The sequence below is a fragment of the Neoarius graeffei genome, chromosome 20 (assembly GCF_027579695.1).
Source record: "Neoarius graeffei isolate fNeoGra1 chromosome 20, fNeoGra1.pri, whole genome shotgun sequence".
NCBI classification, from domain to species: Eukaryota; Metazoa; Chordata; class Actinopteri; order Siluriformes; family Ariidae; genus Neoarius; species Neoarius graeffei.
This window is the reverse complement of record NC_083588.1, coordinates 12,875,317-12,899,771: the sequence shown is the minus strand read 5'-3', so window position 1 is coordinate 12,899,771 and position 24,455 is coordinate 12,875,317. Positions and strand designations below refer to the sequence as shown.

General features: G+C 41.5%; 1 protein-coding gene across 2 annotated transcripts; it reads right to left on the bottom strand.

Annotated features, from left to right (window-relative positions):
* Positions 1-7,840: 7,840 nt before the first annotated feature.
* tmem128 (transmembrane protein 128) lies at positions 7,841-18,048 on the bottom strand. 2 transcript variants are annotated; one of them, XM_060901263.1, is made up of 5 exons: positions 17,927-18,048; positions 16,393-16,428; positions 15,914-16,046; positions 9,756-9,917; positions 7,841-8,279 (listed from the first exon to the last, which is right to left on the bottom strand). In XM_060901263.1, exons 1-5 carry the CDS (start codon positions 18,030-18,032, stop codon positions 8,180-8,182), a joined length of 537 nt encoding a protein of 178 aa, XP_060757246.1. In that variant the 5' UTR covers positions 18,033-18,048; the 3' UTR covers positions 7,841-8,179. The 2 variants fall into 2 exon arrangements, with proteins under 2 accessions (XP_060757246.1, XP_060757247.1); XM_060901264.1 differs by lacking the exon at positions 16,393-16,428.
* Positions 18,049-24,455: the final 6,407 nt, after the last annotated feature.

Sequence of the window (24,455 nt, the reverse complement as noted above, 5' to 3'; positions counted from 1 at the left end):
ACTATGAGGTCAGGCAAATGGATGGATATGAGGCACTTCAAATATAACATCTCAGTGTCCTGCAACCTGTTCCCAAGAGGCAGGAGCTGGAACCCAATGTAAACCTAAAAAGTGTGGTCGAATTGACCCAGGTCCCCTTGTGGAGACCACATCTGTCATAGAGATCACAGGTTCCCAGGTTGCAGGAGGAAATTTTGGATATGTTTTCGGCTCTACCTGGTTACATGAACCTCATAGAGCATCACATTGAGATTCCTCCAGGTGTGGTTGCATGCGGCCACCCATATGGTTACCTGAGCACAAGAAAAGTGTGGTTCGGGAGAAACTTAAGGCTGTGCTTGAAATGGGGTTAAAGGAGGATTCCTACAGTGATTGGAGCAGCCCAGTGGTCTTGGTCCCCAAGACTGATAGGCCGGTCCATTTTGTATAGACTTTAGAAAAGTCAACACGGTGTAGAAGTTTGAGACCCATCTGATGTTTTGCATGAATGAAGTGCTTGATTGGTTTGGTGTGGCTCATTTTTGTTCAACAGTGTACTTAACCAAGGTGTTTTGGAAGATTTCCTTGACTCCAATATCCTGAGAAAAAAACGCTTTCACTCTGTTTGGGCTCTACCAATTTGTCATCCTTCTGTTTGATTTGAGCGAAGCCTGAGCAATGATTCAACATCTCATGGAGAGAATCCTCTGCCTGCACAGTGCATATACCCCTGCCTAGTTAGATGATATTATCAGTTATAGTCATGATTAGAAGCAGCATTTACAACATCTGAGGTCTGTTCTGAGTTCCTTGAGATGGGCAGGACTCAAAGCAGACCCAAAGAAGTGTGCAGATGGGTGGGTGAAAGTACAGTGTCTGGGCTTCCACTTGGGTTACGTGCAAGTGTCTCCAAATTGATAAGGCAACAGATTGACTTTTCTCTCCTTTTTGTTTTGCAGACTGACATGTCAGACACAGAGCTGGGGGCCATTGTGTCTCAGTTGGTAGAGGGAGAGGAGTGCCCCGTGCTGTACAATAGCTGCAAGGTCTCAGTGCAAGAGAGTAAATACAGCACAATCAAGGAGGTTTGGCCATCAAGTAGGCATTCCGCACCCTCCAATACTACCTGCTGGGACACCCTTTCATCCTCTGTTCTGATCATGGGCTACTTCTAATTGCTCCACTGCATGAAAGATGTCAACACACAAATTACTTGTTGGTATTTGGCACTTGAACCATTTCAACTTAAGGTGGTCCACAGGTCCGCGGCACAGATGGTGGGAGTGGATTACCTCTCCCGCTAACAGGTTGAGACAAATTGAACTAGCAGGTAAGGTGATGATGCTCACCTGTGTCTGATTATGGGCAGTTTATTTACGCGTTTTGTTTGTGCTTTCAGGAGAAGCCTGGAACCAGAGAACGAGGGAGCCGAGCAGCACAGAGCTGTGCGTTTGTGTGTGTTTGCCTGCCATGTGCAATAGAACCACCTAAAAGCGAATTTGTACAGAAATAAAGCACACTTTGAGTCGTCTCAAGCCTGCCTCCTGATTCCTCATTTCCCCATGAACCAACACGCGTTTATACACAAGCTTATTGCCAAGGAATGCAGTTCTTGCCCTATTTTTGCTCTGATCACATCTTTACAGAGACTGCTTTACCTGTAAAAGGGTGCCTTGCTCCCTTAAGAAAGGCTGTGAGGAAGCTTAGGAACTCCTGGTGAGACACCATCCATGGTGCTGTAATGCACTGGAGTGGCTGCCACATCTTCAACAAAGACTGTGACTTTGCTGAGTAGCAGACTGGGATGTTTAGGATGACGGAATATGTTGTTGTCGTCGGCTGCTGTTCACAGGGACCGTGATATGCATGCAGCAGCCACATGTTTCGCCCAGGTTGCTCGGTTTTGTAGTCCACTCATGTTGAGTCAGAGATACCTAGAGAAAGATTTGTCTCTGCTGCTTTGCCTCCTGTACATTTTTGTATAATTTTAGTTTTTTGCCTTGTGTGTTTTGGTTTGTTTGTTTACTGTCATTATTTATCTGTGCGCGAGAGCCCTCTTGTCTCAAATAAGGTGTTCGAGGTCGAGCTGAACATATATCTTAGGGTGAAAGGTCTCAGGTGGCATAGTTGAGAACTCTAGAGTCAAGACCTTCTCTTTACAACTCTAGTTGGCTACATTTGTATAATGCATCTTGCAAAAACCTGTGGTGCTAGAGAGAGGCTGAAGTGGAAGACTTTGAATTGCAAAGCCTGTCTTGAAAGGCAAAATTCAATAAGCATCTGTGCTCTGGAGCAGTGGAAACAATGTGCACTGTTGCAAGAAGAGTAACCACTATCCCTCATCTGAACAAGAAGGGTTATTCAGGTTTGTTCTGAACCATGTGGTTTTTCTTTCAAATGAGCTTCTGTCCAAGAGGGAATTAAGTTCTAGGAATAGAGAGGTAGATGTTGCAGTGGTTAGCACTGCCACCTCACAGGAGGAAGATTCTGCGTTCAAACTTCATGGACAACTGGCACTTTTCTGTCTGGAATTTGCATGTTCTCCCCTAGCCTGTGTGGGTTTCCTCCCACAGTCCAAAGACATGTGGATGAAGTCAACTGGCTTCTCTAAATTGCCCATAGGTATGAATGAGTGTGAATGGTTAATTGTATTAGCCCTGCAATAGATTGGTGACTTCCCCAGGCTGTACCCTGTCTCTTGCCCAAAGTCAGCTGGGATTGGCTCCAGCTTTACTAGAGAAGCAGTATAGATAATGGATAGATGGAACAGAGTGTCAAACCTGATATCTGAAAGTGAGGCCCTGGGCCTTGAAAAGGTTGGCAGTAGAACTGAAATTTGTAGTCCTGCAGTATCAGGCCCCACTGATTTGATGCATTCACTGCATAATGGGCTATGTTTTCACCTGGGGACACTTTGTTACCCCAACTACAAGGTAAATGGAACACACTGAGGCATTGTCCATTTTGGACTCACAGGAGGCTGACAGAACATATGTGGGCATTAAGCCAAGCTGTGGCAATTTGAGGGTACCATGTGGCTGCAGGCCAAAAGTATGAGCCTGGCACAAAGACTAATTTTTCAGAGGGTTGATTTACATGTCTTTTGGCATGTGCAGTGACAAATGGCGAAACATACGTCCATCCGTAACCGCTTATCCTGTGCAGGGGCAAGCTGGAGCCAATCCCAGCTGATTATGGGCGAGAGACGGGGTACATCCTGGACAAGTCGCCAAATCATCACAGGGCTGACACATACCATTGGGTATCCAACGAATGGGATTTCCATCTGAGACAAACAACCATTCACACCTACGGTCAATTTAGAGCCACCAATTAGCCTAACGTGCATGTCTTTAGACTGTGGGGGAAACCGGAGCACTCAGAGGATGCCAACACAGACACAGGGAGAACATGCAAACGCCACACAGAAAGGCCCCTGTCGATCACTGGGCTCAAACCCAGAACCTTCTTGCTGTGAGGCGACAGTGCTAACCACTACATCACTATGCCAAAATTAATGACACCAATAAGAATGCTTTAAATAAATGCAAATTGTCATGCTTGCAACATCTTGTTTTCCATTTGCTCACCAGGAACTGTGCTGTTGCTTTTAAACCCTGGTTGAATCTGCCATAAGATTCAAACTTGGTCAGAAATGGAGCTTTCAACAAAATGAACCACACATATCTAAATCAACACAGAAAAGGATTTGAACCCGACTGAAAACCTGTGGTCTGAATTGATTGAAGGAAGACCATATGCGCAAACATGAGAACATCAAGGAGCATAAAATGTTCTCAATGGAGGAGCGGACTAAGAACCTTCCCTCTACAACTATCTGTCACCTGATTAGACGTTGTCAGAAGAGGTTTAGTACTGTTGTTCATTTCATGGCAAATGTCACAAACTATCAATTGTCACGATGTCCATAATTCTGACACCAGTGTTTTCCAGAAGATTTGCACTTGGAAAAACAAGTGTGTGTATAGTCGGGTCCAAAAGTCCAAGATCACATTGAGAACATGGTATTTTGCTTGCTGTCAGAAGCCTTGCCAGAGGTTATCAATCAGATTGACCTCTGGGCTTTGACTGGACCATTCTTGTTTTGATCCACTCACGTGAACCTTCCAACATGCCCTTGGGTCTCCGACAAATAGGATTTCCGTCTGAGCTTTGGATCTCTTCAGCTGCTTCAGAGTTACCCTTGGCCTCTTCGGTGCTTCTCTCACTAAATCCCTCCTCACTTCATCACTGTCTTTTGGTGGATGACCTCCTCATGGTCATATCACATTATTTGTTTGTTAGGCATGTTCTCGAACAAACTCTAGGATCTTCGAGTAACTGATGTTTTCAAGATCACGTGACACTATGGGTGAATACAATAAATGTAGAAAAAGTTCAAGGGAGAATACACACTTTCTAAAGTATTTTCTGGTTATAACCTAATTTCAGCAGAAGTACACATTGTTTACTCAAGTAAAAGTGAAAATATTAACTGAAACAACACTCCGATAGATGTTTGCTTAAGTCCGTGCCAACATGGAAGCGCAGTGGCTAACTTTGTCATCTCACAGTTCCAGGGCTCAACCCTGAATTTGGGTTACAGTCCAGAGAGAGTATCACATGTTCTGACATCCCATTCAGCGTTTATTCTGGCATTGCTGCCAGGTGTCCTGGTATCCACCACAATCGTGACCAGAGTTAAGTACAGCTTTATAAAGTATACACATAAAATAAGTGTGTACTTGTTTGTTTTTGATCAAAGTACAGTTTAAAAAAAAAAAAAGGATATCCTGTAATGTCAATCCTAAAACAATACAAATTAAGATACTCATTAAGTATCAAATATATACATTATATGGAAGTTAAAAAAATAAAGTCAAATTTAGAACATACATACAGGTAATAAAGGAAAACATGTCTCTGTGAGGTAACCGTTACAGCTGAAGTGCATCTTGGCAGAGATTCTCCATGTGTCTGGAACTGTATCGGCGTGATGAACACCATCCCAAAAAGATATTCACTCATTTATGGTTTTGATAATTATGGTTATGAGCAATGTATAACACGGCAGTCCAGAAAATCCAAAAGATATTAAATGGGGTTGAGGTCTGGTGACGAAAGACCATAGCATATTCCTTACGTTATTTTCAATGTCATCAAACCAGTGAATGAGGTGAGCCTTTGTGCCCCGTGGCTGGAAACATCCCTGAAAGAGATCACTCCCATCACAACAGAAACGTTGCATTCCAGGTGAAAGGTGATCAGTCAGAAAATCTTTGCAGTGAGTCTTCCATCTAAGGGGACAAGTGGAGCTGAACCATACCAGCCAAATGGCTACAGCATAACAGTCACTGTTCTTTCATTTGTCACCTCTCTGTCTGAAGGGGAGCTCACAAAATTACAATGAAAAACAATTTAAACACACTGATAAGAACAATAAAGGGGTTCTTTTTCATTTTGCAAAGACACTGTACAGTAAAAGTGGCCAGCACTGTACTTTTTGTCCTGTCTAATACTCACCAATTTCTTGAAAATGTCTTCCATTACACATGCAAAATGATCAAGAGCTAAACTGCTTGAATAGCATTTCCCATATTGACCTGGATTATCAACTGATTAAGGCAGCAGTAAAGTCTGAACATAACCCAGAAAATAAACGTACCAGTGATAAATTTACCTGCAACTACATATTCAAAGTTGGCAAAAAAAAATTAATTTGGCAGCAAAATTCAAAGATTTAACTTAAGTATCAAAACAAGCTCAACTGTGAGCAATTGCTCACGTACATATGCCCCCACTCTCGCTTATATCAGAATGCAAGCAATCGAAGGAATAGGAAACTTATTATGAATGTTGACTTCAACAAATAATTAACCCTGAAATGAGTAAGTAAAGAGCAGTGTCTCTCCCCAGGGATTTCAAATACAACCCCGATTCCAAAAAAGTTGGGACAAAGTACAAATTGTAAATAAAAACGGAATGCAATGATGTGGAAGTTTCAAAATTCCATATTTTATTCAGAATAGAACATAGATGACATATCAAATGTTTAAACTGAGAAAATGTATCATTTAAAGAGAAAAATTAGGTGATTTTAAATTTCATGACAACAACAAATCTCAAAAAAGTTGGGACAAGGCCATGTTTACCACTGTGAGACATCCCCTTTTCTCTTTACAACAGTCTGTAAACGTCTGGGGACTGAGGAGACAAGTTGCTCAAGTTTAGGGATAGGAATGTTAACCCATTCTTGTCTAATGTAGGATTCTAGTTGCTCAACTGTCTTAGGTCTTTTTTGTCGTATCTTCCGTTTTATGATGCGCCAAATGTTTTCTATGGGTGAAAGATCTGGACTGCAGGCTGGCCAGTTCAGTACCCGGACCCTTCTTCTACGCAGCCATGATGCTGTAATTGATGCAGTATGTGGTTTGGCATTGTCATGTTGGAAAATGCAAGGTCTTCCCTGAAAGAGATGTCGTCTGGATGGGAGCATATGTTGCTCTAGAACCTGGATATACCTTTCAGCATTGATGGTGTATTTCCAGATGTGTAAGCTGCCCATGCCACATGCACTAATGCAACCCCATACCATCAGAGATGCAGGCTTCTGAACTGAGCGCTGATAACAACTTGGGTCGTCCTTCTCCCCTTTAGTCCGAATGACACGGCGTCCCTGATTTCCATAAAGAACTTCAAATTTTGATTCGTCTGACCACAGAACAATTTTCCACTTTGCCACAGTCCATTTTAAATGAGCCTTGGCCCAGAGAAGACGTCTGCGCTTCTGGATCGTGTTTAGATACGGCTTCTTCTTTGAACCATAGAGTTTTAGCTGGCAATGGCGGATGGCACGGTGAATTGTGTTCACAGGTAAATGTTCTCTGGAAATATTCCTGAGCCCATTTTGTGATTTCCAATACAGAAGCATGCCTGTATGTGATGCAGTGCCGTCTAAGGGCCCAAAGATCACGGGCATCCAGTATGGTTTTCCAGCCTTGACCCTTACGCACAGAGATTCTTCCAGATTCTCTAAATCTCTTGATGATATTATGCACTGTAGATGATGATATGTTCAAACTCTTTGCAATTTTACACTGTCGAACTCCTTTCTGATATTGCTCCACTATTTGTCGGCGCAGAATTAGGGGGATTGGTGATCCTCTTCCCATCTTTACTTCTGAGAGCCACTGCCACTCCACGATGCTCTTTTTATACCCAGTCATGTTAATGACCTATTGCCAATTGACCTAATGAGTTGCAATTTGGTCCTCCAGCTGTTCCTTTTTTGTACCTTTAACTTTTCCAGCCTCTTATTGCCCCTGTCCCAACTTTTTTGAGATGTGTTGCTGTCATGAAATTTCAAATGAGCCAATATTTGGCATGAAATTTCAAAATGTCTCACTTTTGACATTTGATATGTTGTCTATGTTCTATTGTGAATACAATATCAGTTTTTGAGATTTGTAAATTATTGCATTCCGTTTTTATTTACAATTTGTTCTTTGTCCCAACTTTTTTGGAATCGGGGTTGTAGCATCCTGGTAAACTGTCATTTTGAAATCGCATTTTGCTTCTTGAAATAGCATCCAAATCCATCCTGTGTGTTTCGGAAATACATCAAGTCGGTAACCAGGAGGTCGATGTGCGACAGACCTGAAAATGGCATGCATGATATAGAACCCCAAGCTGAAGTTTGGTACCAAGTGGCTATGATGTGTGGTTGCTGAGAAAAAGGATGTTTCCAACGGATGGACAGAGGTAAACCAGTATAAAAAAACCTGACATTGGCGGAAAAAAAAAAATTGTGGCAATAATCAATACAATACTTAATTGGAAATCATTATACAGCACCAAAAGATGATTGAAATGGATTTTTTTATTTGAAAATTCAATTAATTCACTTGCATTATTTTGTTAGACGGAGATTTTTATGGGGAAATATACATCTAAAATAAGTTACATACAAATTCAAAGATTAAAAAATGGAATATAAAAGAGAAAACATGGCTGGAGTGGGATCTGTGGCATAGTCTTCTGAAAATGAAAAGTCTGCAGAGTTCATACAGCACAAAGACAATATCATCAGATATACGCGCAGACAAAGACGCTCAGTCGTAGCGAAAACCAAATGGTCTGCAAAAAGCACTGTTATTTCACAAGATTGGGAATATAATTTTCTGTGCACGTGTTCTTGCCTTTATCCAAGTAGTGAGATTATCATCACGACTCCCATAAACTGAGTGAAGAGAATCACAGGAGTGAAGAAGGACCACACTGGCCACAGTGCAATGTTAAAACTGCAAGCAAGCAAAAACACACACAACATTAGATCAATCTTTGCCCAGTGTACGGTAAATTCCAAGTATCCATGTCTTTCAATATCCACTGATCTTCCCACAGTCAAATGTTCAGGGCGACATTAAGCACCATTTGTACCAGAGCTTTGTCGAATTCTCCATTCTGACTGGTCAGATGGTGTTGATTAATTTTCTATAAACAGCAGCTCTGTCTGTGGTTCTAGCTACAAGACAAATCAAGTTTATACCGATACACTCATTCTAATACGTTTTCATATTATCGTGCTTTGGAACAATCGGAGGTAAAGCTGATAAGTTTTCCAATTTTGGAGCTAGGGCTTTTCCAGCACTGTTGTGCCACACAATCTAAACGTGTTAAAAACAGGCTGTTATTAAACAAAGAAAAAAAAAAAACCCTATACTTTCTGTAAAGAGCCATCATTTCACAATTATGAAAGGACTCTCCTTTATCAGATGGGTTTTCTGTCCACGGAAATTTTGGGACAATTTTGCGTTTTCAAGTTTCTCTGTACAGTGACTAGCTTCACTTTCTTCTTCTTCCTCCAACTTGTTTCATGGACACAAACGTCACAAAACTGATAAAATGTGTACCTGTTTTTCTTTAATTAATAACCGTTGCATTATATGGTCCAAGAGGAATAAAACATTTTTGGGAGTGCTGTTATGGAGGGGGGAAATCAACATTGGGTCATAAAATGCTGTCACACTGCATCACACTATCCCACTGTTTTCTTCTAACAGCACTCCCCAATGTGTTGTATTTCATTAGCGGGTCCAGATATTGTTAAAACTGTGATGTTACTGGCTGAGATAAAATTCTTCAATGTTGGTTAAACCCTGTCAAATATTTACATCACCATGACAGCCTAACTTATCATGGTTTACAATATCACCGAAATATTTAGGAAATAACTACATTCATCTGGAGCTGTTCTCATTGGACAGCCATTTAATAAAACGCTGATCCAATGATTCTATCTGCTGAGGAGGTCTTCTTTGGTGGATGGGACAGCTGACCTGACAAAATGCCTGAACAATGATCCCATATGGAAACCGTAAAGACCTGGACTTCCCCAAAAGACAGTTTGAGACTTGAGCTTACTTTGCTTCAGTGGATAATCCCACCTGGAGCTGTACTGTAGCTTTATTTAACTGAATACGAATACATTACTTGGACTGAACCGATGTCCTAAATGAATACAAATAGTCGGCAATAGTATTCGTTTTTTTTTCAAGAAAGCTTCCGACTAGATTTGTTTATTGGGACTGGGATCCCGCAGGACGAAACTAAAAAGTCACCCATTAAAGTACAAAATTTTACTTTAATTTACAGCTTAAAAGGACAGTTCGTGGGAATTCATTCTCTCCCAAGTTTGCATGCTAAACATAACTATGTAACTGATTATCGAGCCGACATGTGACTTTTCAGCGTGAAGTGTAACTGCACACCCTAACCTGAAGGAGGCAGCGATGAACGCGGCGGTGGTGATTGGCGGAATCGCAGGGTATTCCTGATCATAATGCTGAATTCCTTTGAACCACTCCAGATACACGATGCAGAATGTGGCGAGGCTCAGGCACACACCCAACAACACCAGGCCCACATTAAACCACCAGCTGTAACACACACCAACACAACACACTTTATTTATGCCTGCGTTTCCGTTGGGATTGTGGCCCAACTGTCCATTTTTCTTCACTTCAGCGGCTCATGTAAAACTTGTTACGGAAATGAGAGATGAGTGATTAAGCCGATGCTGTAGACTATTTGTCTCCAACTAGTTTGTTTCCACATGTTACTGTAAAATGAGCATCATAGCATACAAACACTTGTGCAGCGACATGTGGCACAATCATGACATCTCTGAAGACTATAATTTTACACAATATGCACAGCAAGCAGAACGTTTGGGTTTGTCATGAGTATGTAGTTTACACTTCATTCATTCACAGGATTTCATTTTAAATTAAAAAGAGAAAAAAAAAACCCAAACAGTGAAACTTAAATCAATGAAAATGGCGTACATGGATCACACTGGGTAATAAAGATGCTCAGCAGACTGAAACCATGTTGGATATCAGCCAGCTATAAAGCAGCAGAAAGGATACACACACGTTTGTCTTCATGCCCAAGTGAGGACCTTCTACTGACATAATTATGAATGCATCTAATTAATGCTATGCTACAGAGTAACCAAAACAAACCTTCACTCGTTATTTTTTTAAATATAAGCTGCAGTCTTGTTTTTTTTTTTTTAAACAAGCAAGCAAGCAAACAAAAAGGTTTTCCTCATAAGGACCAACCAAATGTCCCCATGAGGTCAAAACCATCATTTGATCGCCACCAAGATATGAAAACTTTCCCACACACACACACGTTTGTGCAGTCTTGCCCATTTTCAAAGTCTTTCTTCAGCCCTGAAGCACAGTCCCTGGTTTTCAGCATAAATCTTGGCTGCAATGTGTGTGCCACTTGTGAGAATAAAATATATACTGATAAGGGGAAAAAATTTTTTTTTCCCCTCCTTAGGACTTTTTTTTTTTTTTAAAGAGGTTTGTCAAAGTTCAGATGAGAAGCATCTATTGCAAACTACAGGGTGTCTACATACACAAAAACATAATGGCACCTTGAGACATCTGTTGGAACGTGAACCTCTACCCTCAATTCTCCCTGTTCAGACTGGAACAGGCTTTCTTCTCTGACTGCTTTGTATTTGGCGCCATCCATTATATCCTCAGTCTGTCACACCTCCCACCCAGACAACACAGCCATGTGGGACTCCTCGCCATTGATGGCTGGAGCAGGACTGGGAATCGAACTTGCAATGTCTGGATGGTAAGACGATAGCTTTTTTGTTGCTCCACTTGTGAACCCCAATTGGTAATTTTCTACAGTCTTCCCAGCACTGGCATTGCCTTTGCTCATGAGCACAAGGAGTTGTTCGGAAATACCCGCTCAACCACCTGCTCCATCTTGTCCAGGAAAGCTGATTACTCTGAACTCAAGTAGTGCAGTTTTTCTTTCCTGAGACTCGAAATCTGTGTATGACATGTCGGTTTATCTACATACCATTGTCATAAACTCAGCAAAGTACACAAGCCCCTTCACCACAACAAGGTTTTGCAAGTCACTAAGGAAAAAAAAAAAAACTAGATAGAACTCGACGCCAACAGCGTCGATAGGGATGCCTCCGCCTGGTAGACTACATGCCTTATTAAGTTGTGATTTGGGGATGGACATTTGACCTCACAGTAATTGTGACCTGGTGAAATTACTTGTATCAGCCTTGGAGACATTGTGTTCACAAGGTTTCGGACAGACATTTGACCTCACAGTAACCTTGACCTCAGACCTTTTGATCTCAAAATCTAATCAGTTTATCTCTGTCCCCAAATCCACAAATGTTGAAAGTCTGGTGAAAGCTGTTCAAAGCCCCACAAAGCTGCCCAATATGATTGGAGTGGTGGGCAAAGCTGTTGGCACTCAGACTGTGGACATTCAGAACTTTAACCACAAAATGGTTATCTCAGAGCAGCTTTCAGCTTTGCAAGGAATACGTTTTTCAGAGATCAATTTGAATAGAATGGACGGAATGGACAGATATGGACGAGCGGTGTGGACGTGCAAAGACTGCGTCTGGAAAGACCAAACATTTCATATCTTATCGACATTCGGCACCCTGAGACCGCACCGACCTTGGTTTAGGCCGTTGCTGAGGCAACATTTCCCCCTGAAGGTCACTGCCGGGAGACACTCTCGCCCTCACATTCCTTCTCTAACTTTCCGTGGTCGCCATTTTTACCCCCAGTGTGACAAGCGGGTGCGTGACCAGCGCCGTCATGGCTGCAGGAGCAGACGGCTGCTTGCTTGCGCTGGCTTACCTCCCCCCCCCTTATTCCCCCCCTCAAGTCCCGTGTTTAAAGTGTACTTGTGTTGTTGTGTGCTTATGTGCAAAAGGTTTTTAAATGTTCCCACACTGTACTCCTGACAGGAGCATAGTGGGGGGGGGGGGGGGTGTGTGTGTTCTTTTTTTCCTTATCTCTCCTCATGTTGTGTTTCCTTTTTATCGTCATCCCTGTCTTCCTGTCCTGTCTACCCATGTCAATTGTATGTTGTATATGTACGGACAGGTTGACGGCTAATTTCACTGGTACATGTGACTAGTGACAAAAAAGGGCATCATCGAAATTCCTTTCATTCGCCTTGGAGACATTGTGTTCACAAGGTTTTCGGACAGACATCTGACCTCACAGTGACCTTGACCTCAGACCTTTTGATCTCAAAATCTAATCAGTTTATCTCTGTCCCCAAATCCACAAATGTTGAAAGTCTGGTGAAATTCCTTTCATTTGCCTTGGAGATATTGTGTTCACAAGGTTTTCGGACAGACATTTGACCTCACAGCGACCTTGACCTCAGACCTTTTGATCTCAAAATCTAATCAGTTCACGTTTGTCCCAAAGCGCACAAATGGTGAAAGTTTGGTGAAATTCCTTTCATTAGCCTTTGAGATATTGCGTTCACAAGGTTTCGGGACGGACGCACGCGGACAGACATTTGACCTCACAGTGACCTTGACCTTAGACCTTTTGATCTCAAAATCTAATCAGTTTATCTTTGTCCCCAAATGCACAAATGGTGAAAGTTCGGTGAAATTCCTTTCATCTGCCTTGGAGATAGTGTTCACAAGGTTTTCGGACAGACATCTGACCTCACAGTGACCTTGACCTTAGACCTTTTGATCTCAAAATCTAATCAGTTTATCTTTGTCCCCAAATCCACAAATGGTGAAAGTTTGGCGAAATTCCTTTCATTAGCCTTTGAGATATCGCGTTCACAAGTTTTCGGGATGGACGCACGCACGGACAACCCGAAAACATAATGCCTCCTGCACCTTATGGTGGCTGAGGCATAAAAAATTGTTTGGGCCTTGAATTTCATGATTTAAAAAAAAAAAAAAAAACCATCATGAAGTGCTAATTTTAAGAACAAAAAGTAAAAGACTGAAGAACTAATATCTAGATACAGAAAGGATAATTTGGCAACAGCACCACAGAAACAAAATGGCAAAAAAGAAAGTAATATTTTTGGTCAAAATACCCCTTCAGACACAAGGAAAAACGCTGTGGAACTTCATGTGTACAACTGTACACATTATGTCCGAAGGGGATAATGCCAAAAGTATGTGGACCACCAACCCATATATGGGTCTAACCTAAAGTGTTGCCACAAAGCTGGAAGCACAAAATTGTATAAGAGGTCTTTGTATGATGGAGAATTACAATTTCCATTCGCTGGATCAAAGGGGCCCCCAAACCTCTTCCAGCATAGTGAACAGAGGAGGTGGTCTGAGACACCACTTATCAGCCACCTACAATGCAGTCCTTGGCACACTTCCCAGAAAACTGAATACACATCCATACCAAGACTCAGCTGACTTCAATGACTCACATGATGGAAGAGAGAGCCAACAAGCCACAAAGCTGCGAACAGCGTTCACACCCAGCCTCCAGTGACCCCAACGACCTCCAGGATAACGGAGAGCCTCAACAACCCATGTGACCTCAATGATTCTCCTGAGGGTTGCTTTTGGTCCACTAGAGGATAAATATCTGGAACTCCCCACAAGTCAGACAGAACTAAAGAAGCCTTTCGGATGAGAAGCGAAACGTCTTTAAGAAATTCAAGCAAGTCCAGTTGCCTTCTTTAGCACCTACAGTTTACGATGACCTGGAGGACTGAGAACCTTCACAGACACTCTTCCAGCATGACAATGTACTGGTGTTTTGTTACAGAACTTGCGGTCAATGAAAATTTTCAGGAAACGCTCCGAAAACAAACTTGTCTTATGGACATCCTTCGCCTGAACCTTTTCGACCAAAAAAAAAAAAAAGACAAGAACGACTGAAAAATCCAACAGCTCAAACTAAAGATCATGCTGGCTTACCCAAGAACCTTTCCGATTACACCTTTTTGCAATATTATACACTTACTGGCCACTTTAATAGGAACTTGTTCTTGATTCGAAGATTCCTGTTCTTGGCTGGCAGGAGTGGAACCCAATGTGGTCTTCTGCTGTTGCATGCCGAGATGCTTTTCTGCTCACCACGGTTGTAAAGAGCTATTCTACGAGTTACTCTGTCCTCAAACCAATTTGGCCATTTTCTTCTGACCGCTCTTCTCAACAAGGACTTTGTTTCCACCCACAGAACTGTCCCTCACGCAACTCAGTGTTTTTGTTTTTCACACCATTCTGTGTAGAGACTGTTGTGTGTGAAGACCCCAGGAGATCAGCAGTTTCTGAAATACTCAAACCAGTCCATCTAGCTCAAACCAAGACCCGTGCCACAGTGAAAGAAAGTCACACTTTGAGATCACAATTTTTCCCGTTCGGCTGTTTGAACTGAACATTAATTGAAGCTCTTGACTTTTATCTGTTTTGTTTTTATTCACTGTGCTGCTGCCACATGATTGGCTGATGAGATAACGGCATAAAACAGCAGGCGGATGTATGGGTGTTCCGAATAAAGTGGCCAGTGTGTGTAAATGGAAATATTTTAAAAACTTAACCCAAACATTTATTTTACCCAAAATATTATGCAAACCTTCTGATATTTCGCAGTCCCAACAACTTGCACAGAGACTGGTACGGCCAACGCCTCACATTAAGGGAAAACAAAAAGGTGATTGTTGATATTTCCATAATGGGAAAGTCTCGAAGGAAATTCTAAGGGCGTTATGGTTTCTCATTTTCCTAACTTTAAGAGATAGAACAAAAGAGAGGGGGGTAAGGTTGCCAACTGTCACATAAAATATGGAATCATCCCGTAATTTTGAAACTAAAAGACGTGTTCTGTATTTTTGAGTTTCAATTCATTACAAATTTATGGGAGACAAATATTACGGTTTGGACTATTCAGACAGTGCGATTTGTATGAGACAGAAAGGAACCCTGCTGCTCGGTCATGTTATGTTCCGCTACCCAATCAGAGAATGCTCGTCGCATTGCTCGCGAGCCACAAAAATACAAAACTGATCGAATGTAGGTTTGTCTGTTTAATTGTCTTAATACTTGGGCAAAAGGCATTGAGATACAGGTTTGGAAAACGGACGAAGCCGCTGCAGTTTCCTCGATGTGATTAAGTATGACAGTTAGGTCTTGTCACAACCAAGAATGCGGTCAATTTTGTGTTTTATCTTCAGAGAAGTTGACTACCGAAAGGTAATTTGGGTATAAAGACCTGTTGTTTTGGACAAAATGAACATTATGCAATACGAAAATATTTGCAAGAGGTTCACAGAAGTCAGAGCTCCTTAGTCCAACACCCCTGTTCCTTCTTTCCATTTCAGGACGTTGGCGAGAGACTGGTGACAGACTGACGCGGGAAAGCTGTTGGAATCTAAGTAATCAGACACAGACATTCAACAACAATAAACTGTAAATGGTTATAAATTTTTTGACAGAGAAAAAAAAAAAAACTGTTAGTGCTGACAAATTGGTGCTGTATAAAAAGAAAAAAAAACCCTTTCATTGGAAGTCACCTTCATCTTCAGGGTGGTAACAGAATCTTACACCACACTATTATTGATTAGTGTGATGCAACATAATTACCTTTTAATATCTTCGCTTTCCAGGATGACTCTGAAAAAATCAATGTAGTAGGTCAAACCGACGGAAGCCAAAACCCAGAATATGTTGTGTCGATTAAAGCGTGGGAGTGGTTTGGAATCTGCTCTCTCTTTACCTACAATCCAGCCAAGGAAGGAAAAATGAGACACGGCCAAGCCAACATGGCGTCCTAGCTATGTGTAACGTACTGCAAAATTAATAATCTTCATTAAACCACTAGGTCTACGTTTATTATGAACTACCTCCACAAACTGCTGAACTGTACAATCTTTAAAATCCTGAAACTCACCCTCATTATAAATTGCACACTTTCCTGTAATAGAGCGATGGCTACAATTCTCGACAATCCATAATTATCGACACCTTTTCAGATTTAACAATAAAAAACAATTTTACAAAAGGTGAGTTTCAGTTACAACAGTTATTATCGGTTAATTAATCAACCGGAAGACCTGCCTCGCCCTTTGATCTTGCCGTCTGAGGAAACAGCTCGTTACCTGAGAAGGAAATTTTTTTTTTTTTTAAAAACATGATCAGCAATTTGAGGAAAACCCGGACGTTATCATCACAGGTAAGCATGATGGAAAGATCATGGACATGTTTTTACTTCTCAAATTCACCGATATTCCATGATCTCCTTGTCGAAACCTATTTTGTTTCTTGCGCTTTCATTTGACAGTCGCCATTTTGTATCAATGCACGTTTGATAAGTCATGTGAGGTGTCGATAATAGTGATCACTTTCACTGGTGTCCACCATTTTCGACACCCTGTGGAATTAAGGGACATTTACAACTGTTATGGATCCATCTTTGTGTAACATTGTTGAAGCAGATGACGTACTTTAAAAAAAAAAAATGGCTGTGATTTATAATTTTTTTTTCCTCTGATTCATAACAGAATGGAATGTTTTATAGGAGTATTTAGAATCCTATTGCAGGAAACAGAATTAGACCAGAATTAAATTCCTAGCATATAATAAAATTACATGCTTGAAATGTTCAGATTTTTCGATTCCATTCAGAAAATATATATATTTTTTGCAGTTTGTTGTAAATATCTACCAGATATTACAATATCAGGAGACATTTTATATTTTGGTTTGGGGAATGATATACGACCTTTGACCTGGATTTTCATGCGGTTACAATATCAATTGCCTGTTGATGTTTATTGGTAAACTACAAAACTAGAAATTAATACAAACAACGAATAATGAACAAAATGTGATCTACGGAAATACTTAAAGTGCAACCAAAAGATTTTCTGACCCAGGTTAAACATCTCATCTCATTATCTCTAGCCGCTTTATCCTTCTACAGGGTCGCAGGCAAGCTGGAGCCTATCCCAGCTGACTACGGGCGAAAGGCGGGGTACACCCTGGACAAGTCGCCAGGTCATGTAAGTTCATGTAAAACTAATTTTAAATAAAAACTGTTTTGTTAACTTAATACCACAGACCGATTATTATAATTATTTTTATAATAAATCATCTGGGTGTCGATAACTGTGGACAAAGGTGTCGATAATTGTGGAACGCTGTCACGTGATCTGATACACTAAGTAATCGGGAATCAACTCATTTTTTCCAGTGGAAGTTTGGGTCATTACTCATGCACAATTTACATATTGAAAGTCTTTTCAACTTTTGCAACGTCCAAAAGATTGTTAAGGTGTCGATAATTGTAGCCGCCGCTCCAGCTCCAGTGCTTGCAAGAAGAGGACTTCTTTGAGGAAGTGCACATTTCTTTCTTTCTTTCTCTCTCTCTATCTCTCACACACACACACACACACACACACACACACACACACACACACAAGGAAAACAAACAGTATTTAAACAACTGATTCAGGGATGTGTTTTATAGGAAAACCCACCTTCATGGTCAGGTTGAGACATTTTTACAGAAAGGGTGAGGGGAAAAAAACAATATAAATATTTCTAACACCATAAACATGACCTTTTGGAGGCATTAAAGGTTTTCAAAACACTTACTCTTTTCTTCCTCTTCCGAAACCGGCTGTAAAAGAAGTTCTGCATCTCTTTTAAATCTATTTCGAAGTTTCCCTAACTCAGTCGCGGATAAATCGCCTGCCATCATGCTTTTTGTTTGTTGTCGTCCTCAAACTGTGACGTAAAATAAAAGCGACGGCTCATGATGGGAAGTGTAGTGCATTCGTCACAGGAAGCAAATTGATCAGCAATGAACGGTTTTATGCCATTTCAACCGATATAATCCGGTTAATTATTATCAGAGAACGATTATAAAATAGTTTAATTTGTTTTCCAAAAATCCTTTATTGAAACAACAAATCAGAAAGACAAATAAAATTTGCAAACTAGCTCTCTCTCTCTCTCTCTCGAGATCTCCAGTGGTGCTTGAAAGTTTGTGAACCCTTTAGAATTATCTATATTTCTGCATAAATATGACCTAAAACATCAGCAGATTTTCACACAAGTCCTAAAAGTAGATAAAGAGAACCCAGTTACACAAATGAGACAAAACTATAATACTTGGTCATTTATTTATTGAGGAAAATGATCCAATATTACATATCTGTGGGTGGCAAAAGTATGTGAACCTTTGCTTTCAGTATCTAGCATGACCCCCTTGTGCAACAATAACTACAACTAAATGTTTCCGGTAACTGTTGATCAGTCCTGCACAGGAATTTTAGCCCGTTCCTCCGTACAGAACAGCTTCAACTCTGGGATGTTGGTGGGTTTCCTCACATGAACTGCTCACTTCAGGTCCTTCCACAACATTTCCATTGGATTAAGGTCAGAACTTTGACCTGGCCATTCCAAAACATTAACTTTATTCTTCTTTAACCATTCTTTGGTAAAACAACTTGTGCGCTTAGGGTCGTTGTCTTGCTGCATGACCCACCTTCTCTTGAGATTCAGTTCATGGACAGATGTCCTGACATTTTCCTTTAGAATCCGCTGGTATAATTCAGAATTCATTGTTCCATCAATGATGGCAAGCCGTCCTGGCCCAGATGCAGCAAAACAGGCCCAAACCATGATACTACCACCACCATGTTTCACAGATGGGATGAGGTTCTTATGCTGGAACACAGTGTTTTCATTTCTTCAAACATAATGCTTCTCATTTAAATCAAAAAGTTCTATTTTGGTCTCATCCATCCACAAAAGATTTTTCCAACAGCCTGAATTCTGGCTTGTCCACATGATCTTTAGCAAACTGCAGACGAGCAGCAATGTTCTTTTTGGAGCAGTGGCTTTCTCCTTGCAACCCTGCCATGCACACCATTGTTGTTCAGTGTTCTCCTGATGGTGGACTCATGAACATTAACATTAGCCAATATGAGAGAGGCCTTCAGTTGCTTAGAAGTTACCCTGGAGTCCTTTGTGACCTCGCCAACTATTACGCGCCTTGCTCTCGGAGTGAACTTTGTTGGTCAACCACTCCTGGGGAGGGTAACAATGGTCTTGAATTTCCTCCATTTGTACACAGTCTGTCTGACTGTGGATTGGTGGAGTCCAAACTCTTTAGAGATGGTTTTGTAACCTTTTCCAGCCTGATGAGCATCAACAACGCTTTTTCTAAGGTCCTCAGAAATCTCCTTTGTTTGTGCCATGATACACTTCCACAAACGTGTTGTGAAGATCAGACTTTGATAGATCCCTGTTCTTGAAATAAAACAGGGTGCCCACTCACACCTGATTGTCATCCCATTGATTGAAAACACCTGACTCTAATTTCACCTTCAAATCAACTGCTAATCCTAGAGGATCTAGGATACTTTTGCCACTCACAGATATGTAATATTGGATCATTTTCCTCAATAAATAAATGACCAAGTGTAATATTTTTGTCTCATTTGCTGAACTGGGTTCTCTTTATCAAGTTTTAGGACTTGTGTGAAAATCTGATGATGTTTTAGGTCATATTCATGCAGAAATATAGAAAATTCTAAAGGGTTCACAAAATTTCAAACACCACCTGCTTCTGGAATAGGTTCACTAATGGTTATTGCTGATTCTTGATAGCTTGTCTCCATTCGGAAAGAAATGTAATTTCTTCATGACCATGGTGCAACACAACAGTACACAAGACAACAAAGTGCAATACACAACAGTGTCAGAGGAGTACAAGACAATAAACACACAGAACAGAACATGGGCTGCAATATGGTGATGTATTAATATCAAAACACGAGGATGCTCAAACACAAGGTGAAAAGGATAAACCTGCAAGTTTTAACATTTCATGTGTGTAAATATCCCACTCACGAGCACAAAAGTGAAACCCGTGAGCACAGAAAGAAAAATCGCCTGCGCGTTTATTAGAATATCACACTGAAACTGTCTTTTCCTTTCTCAATTTGATAGTTGTCCTCAAGGGCCAAGTGGATTACCTGAAGATTCTCTCCGTACTGGAGTGGAGTGAAATTTTTGCTTGAGTTTTGACAGTTCGGGGAGAGGCTCATGCCGTTTCTATCGGCGAACGCTATCGGCTGACAACACTTCCATGTTGAAGCGGTGGCGTTGGCACAGATGAGATTACCATTCCAATACTTTCAGAAGGGACCGTGCATGACTACATTAAAGTGCAACACACAACAGTGCAAATAGCACACACAATATATAACAAATACGCAGTGCAGTGCACGCTGACTACACAGGACAACAGGGAAGAAGCTGTTGCAGAGTCTGGTGGCGGTGGTGGTGGTAGCACGGGAGAAGAGTCCATGAGAGAGGTCATCTTTAATGCTGCTGCCACTTGTGGTAGGAGGGCGTCAATGTAGGAAGAGAGACCCTGATGATCTTCTCAGCTATTCTCACAATCAACTTTCAGGTTCTGCGATCTGAGACCAGATTGAGATCATACAGGAGTAACAGAACAGCAGCCAGGCAGAAGAAATGAAACACTTCCTATCTCAAGTTTGCCTGAGGAAGCTGATGGGAGGCTGCCAATGCACCTGTTACCCCAACACACACAGCTGTTAGAGGAACAGACACACCTGCACAGGTTCAGAAGGTCAGGTGTTGGACCAGATGCCAGGTGAGTGGTGGATTACTGTAGCTCACCTGAAAACAAGAAGTATTAGTGTCTGAGAGTCCAGCCTGCCAAGATCAGAGAGGAACTCAATCTCCTCTGAGAGAGAGAGAAAGAGAGAGAGAGAGAGAGAGAGAGAGAGAGAGAGAGAGAGAGAGAACAATGTTAATGAAAGAAACTGAGCATAAATCATAAAATGTTTAATATTTCTGAATCCATGAAGATGTATGTTGAGCTCTTTCTCTCTCTCGCTCTCTCTCTCTCTCTCACACACACACACACACACACACACACACACACACACACACACACACACACACACACACTGTCTCTGCCTACTTATTTGAAAATGAGCCCAAAACTCTGCGGATCAGTGTGTGTGGGGGGGGGGAGTAAAACGACCTGTCTGTGATAAAGTTCTCTCACAGGTGCAGTATTGTTGGAACAGACATTGCCTCCCTGGCTCTTACTTTCTCCAGGGAGAGAGCAGGGGGAGCACGGTGTCAAGTTCAGCTGAGTATTGCATTCACTCAGCTTCCCCAGGGTCGCCATAATGGCTCGCTCACTTGCGAACATCACACAACACACCAGAGACATTTTTTGGTGTCACAAAAGGTTAAAATAACATTGGACAGCTCGACCACAATGGTGTGGGTGTTACCGCCAGATTTAACTTTGCTAAAGAAAACAAAACAGTGGTAAAGTTGAAGAATGGATGTCAAACTACAAGGCCATAATGAATGTTCCAGCAGTTGACCAAGAAGGTCTCTGAGGGAAATTGCACTCTCATTGGATCAGGTATACTACCTTGCTGGACAAATCAGGCTACTTTTTAATCAGCTGCTGTGGGTTGAACATGTCATGTAAATTAGTCCAATATTCCTAACCCACACACTAATATATATATATATATATATATATATATATATATATATATATATATATATATATATATATATACAGTAAGTAAACAAGTTAACGTAGGGACTAGCTTTCTACTAAACAGCCAAATGATGAGCGAGCATTAATCGAAAGAGGCTAACAACAAACGAGCAAAACGATGAACTAACATTAAACCAAACAGGATAACAACAAACTAGTATTATACTCTCAAGGCTAACAGCATTTCGCATTACCAGGATAGCAATCATTTCCATCAAACTAAACAGGATGACAATGAAGTCGCGTTATAGTAAACAGGCTAATACATAAACTAGCAGAGGTGGGAAAACTCCCCAAATACAGTTCTTTACTCTCAAAAAAGTACAGCTATTGTCTTGTCTCGTCTCATCTCGTCTTCATCCGCTTTATCCGGGGCCGGGTCGCGGAGGCAGCAGTCTGAGCATGGAAGCCCAAACTTCCCTTTCCCCAGACACCTCGGCCAGCTCCTCGGGAAGAACACCGAGGCGTTCCCAGGCCAGCTGAGAGACATAGTCCCTCCAGTGTGTCCTGGGTCTTCCCCGGGGCCTCCTCCCAGGGGGACATGCCTGGAACACCTCCCCAGGGAGGCGTCCAGGAAGCATCCGAAAGAGATGCCCAAGCCACCTCAGCTGATTCCTCTCGATGTGGAGGAGCAGCGGCTCTATTCCGAGCTCCTCCCGAGTGACTGTGCTTCTCACCCTATCTCTAAGGGAGCGCCTAGCCACCCTGCGAAGGAAACTCATTTCGGCCGCTTGTATCCGCGATCTTGTTCTTTCGGTCATTACCCAAAGCTCATGACCATAGGTGAGAGTCGGAACATAGATCGACCGGTAAATCGAGAGCTTCACCTTTTGGCTCAGCTCCTTCTTCACCACGACAGACCGGTAAAGCGACCGCATCACTGCAGAGGCTGCACCAATCCGCCTGTCGATCTCACGATCTATCCTCCCCTCACTCGTGAACAAGATCCTAGGTCTTGTAGATAAAGCAGCTATTGTAGATAAATAAATAATGCTGAAGGACAGCTTTCAATTCTTCATTCCACTTAACAGAGAAATGTCGAAACTCTTAATTTACTAAAAGTGTGAAAAAAGTCCTCTCCCACAAACCATACATTGATTTTAGTGATTGATGGGAAATTACTGCTTCTTTCACCAAAAAACGTGGAAAAACGTTAGCTAATGCTAACTACCATCCATCCATCCATCATCTGTAGCCGCTTATCCTGTCCTACAGGGTTGCAGGCAAGCTGGAGTCTATCCCAGCTGACTACGGGCAAGAGGCAGGGTGCACCCTGGATAAGTCGCCAGGTTATCGCAGAGCTGACACAGAGACAAACAACCATTCACGGTCAATTTAGAGCCACCAATTAGCCTAACCTGCATGCCTTTGGGGGAAACCGGAGCACCCGGAGGAAACCCACATGGACAACATGCAAACTCCACACAGAAAGGCCCTCGCCAGCCGCTGGGCTCAAACCCAGGACCTTCTTGCTGTGAGGCGACAGTGCTAACCACTACACCACCGTGCCGCCCTGCTAACTACGTAACCATAAATTTATCATCTCTCAAATGCTAGCAAGCATGATGTCTGACAATAATACAGATATTTAAGCAGTGTCTAAAAGCGGAGATCCTGATGAGTGTATGAGCAAAAATATTTGATAGGGCATAAAACCAACCTGAATAGAATAATAATATTATCGCATATGAACCATCGAATTGTGTCGTGTCGTGTATTATATGGACACGAGTGTCTTGCTGGGAAATATACTGTTCATATTTTTCATACGAGTTACATCCAGGAAATGGAGAACCAAAACCTTGACATAAACCTCTGTACTGTATGTCACTCGTGAGGAAATTGATGAATTGTTTTGATAAATTTGGCTACTTTTTGTTTGTGAATGTGTCTAAAAAATAAAAATAAAATCACATGTTGGCTTGAAGATATGAAGTTTATCTTCTCGTGTGGAAAAACTCACATTTTGCATACAAAATCCATTGCGGATCTGAGTGACATATTTAAATAATATTGGCTGGCATTGAGTGGTAGATCAGATATATTCCATTCAGCTAGCATGATGTTGAACGAGTTGAAGACAAGTAGTTGAATGGAATATATCTGATATTCCACGAAAAAAGCCATTATTAATATTATTATTATTATTATTATAGTTGTACAAACACATTCTCTTCATATCAGCATTCTTGAAGGTCAATGCTAACTAACCTGTGAGTTGGCACCGTTAGCATGGCAGTGAAGTCACCTTCCAGCTGGTGTAGCGTTCATCAGTAGTAAGCAGTCAAACTAGTGTTATTGAGAACAAGTAGCACAGACTAATGACCGAGAAACTAAGATTTCTGCCTCCAGACTCTTCTTCCATGCACACTTGCCCAAGGATTTTTCACTCATACTGAAGTATTAATTTCCCCATGTAATTTCCTGAGTTACTTTTAAAATCAACATTGACAACTACACACAACAGAGCTACCTGGCAGCCAAAATTCTCTCAAAATCTTCTGTATTTAATGAAGCAAACCTGGCGGCCATGTTTGCTTACAAATTGTCACAGTT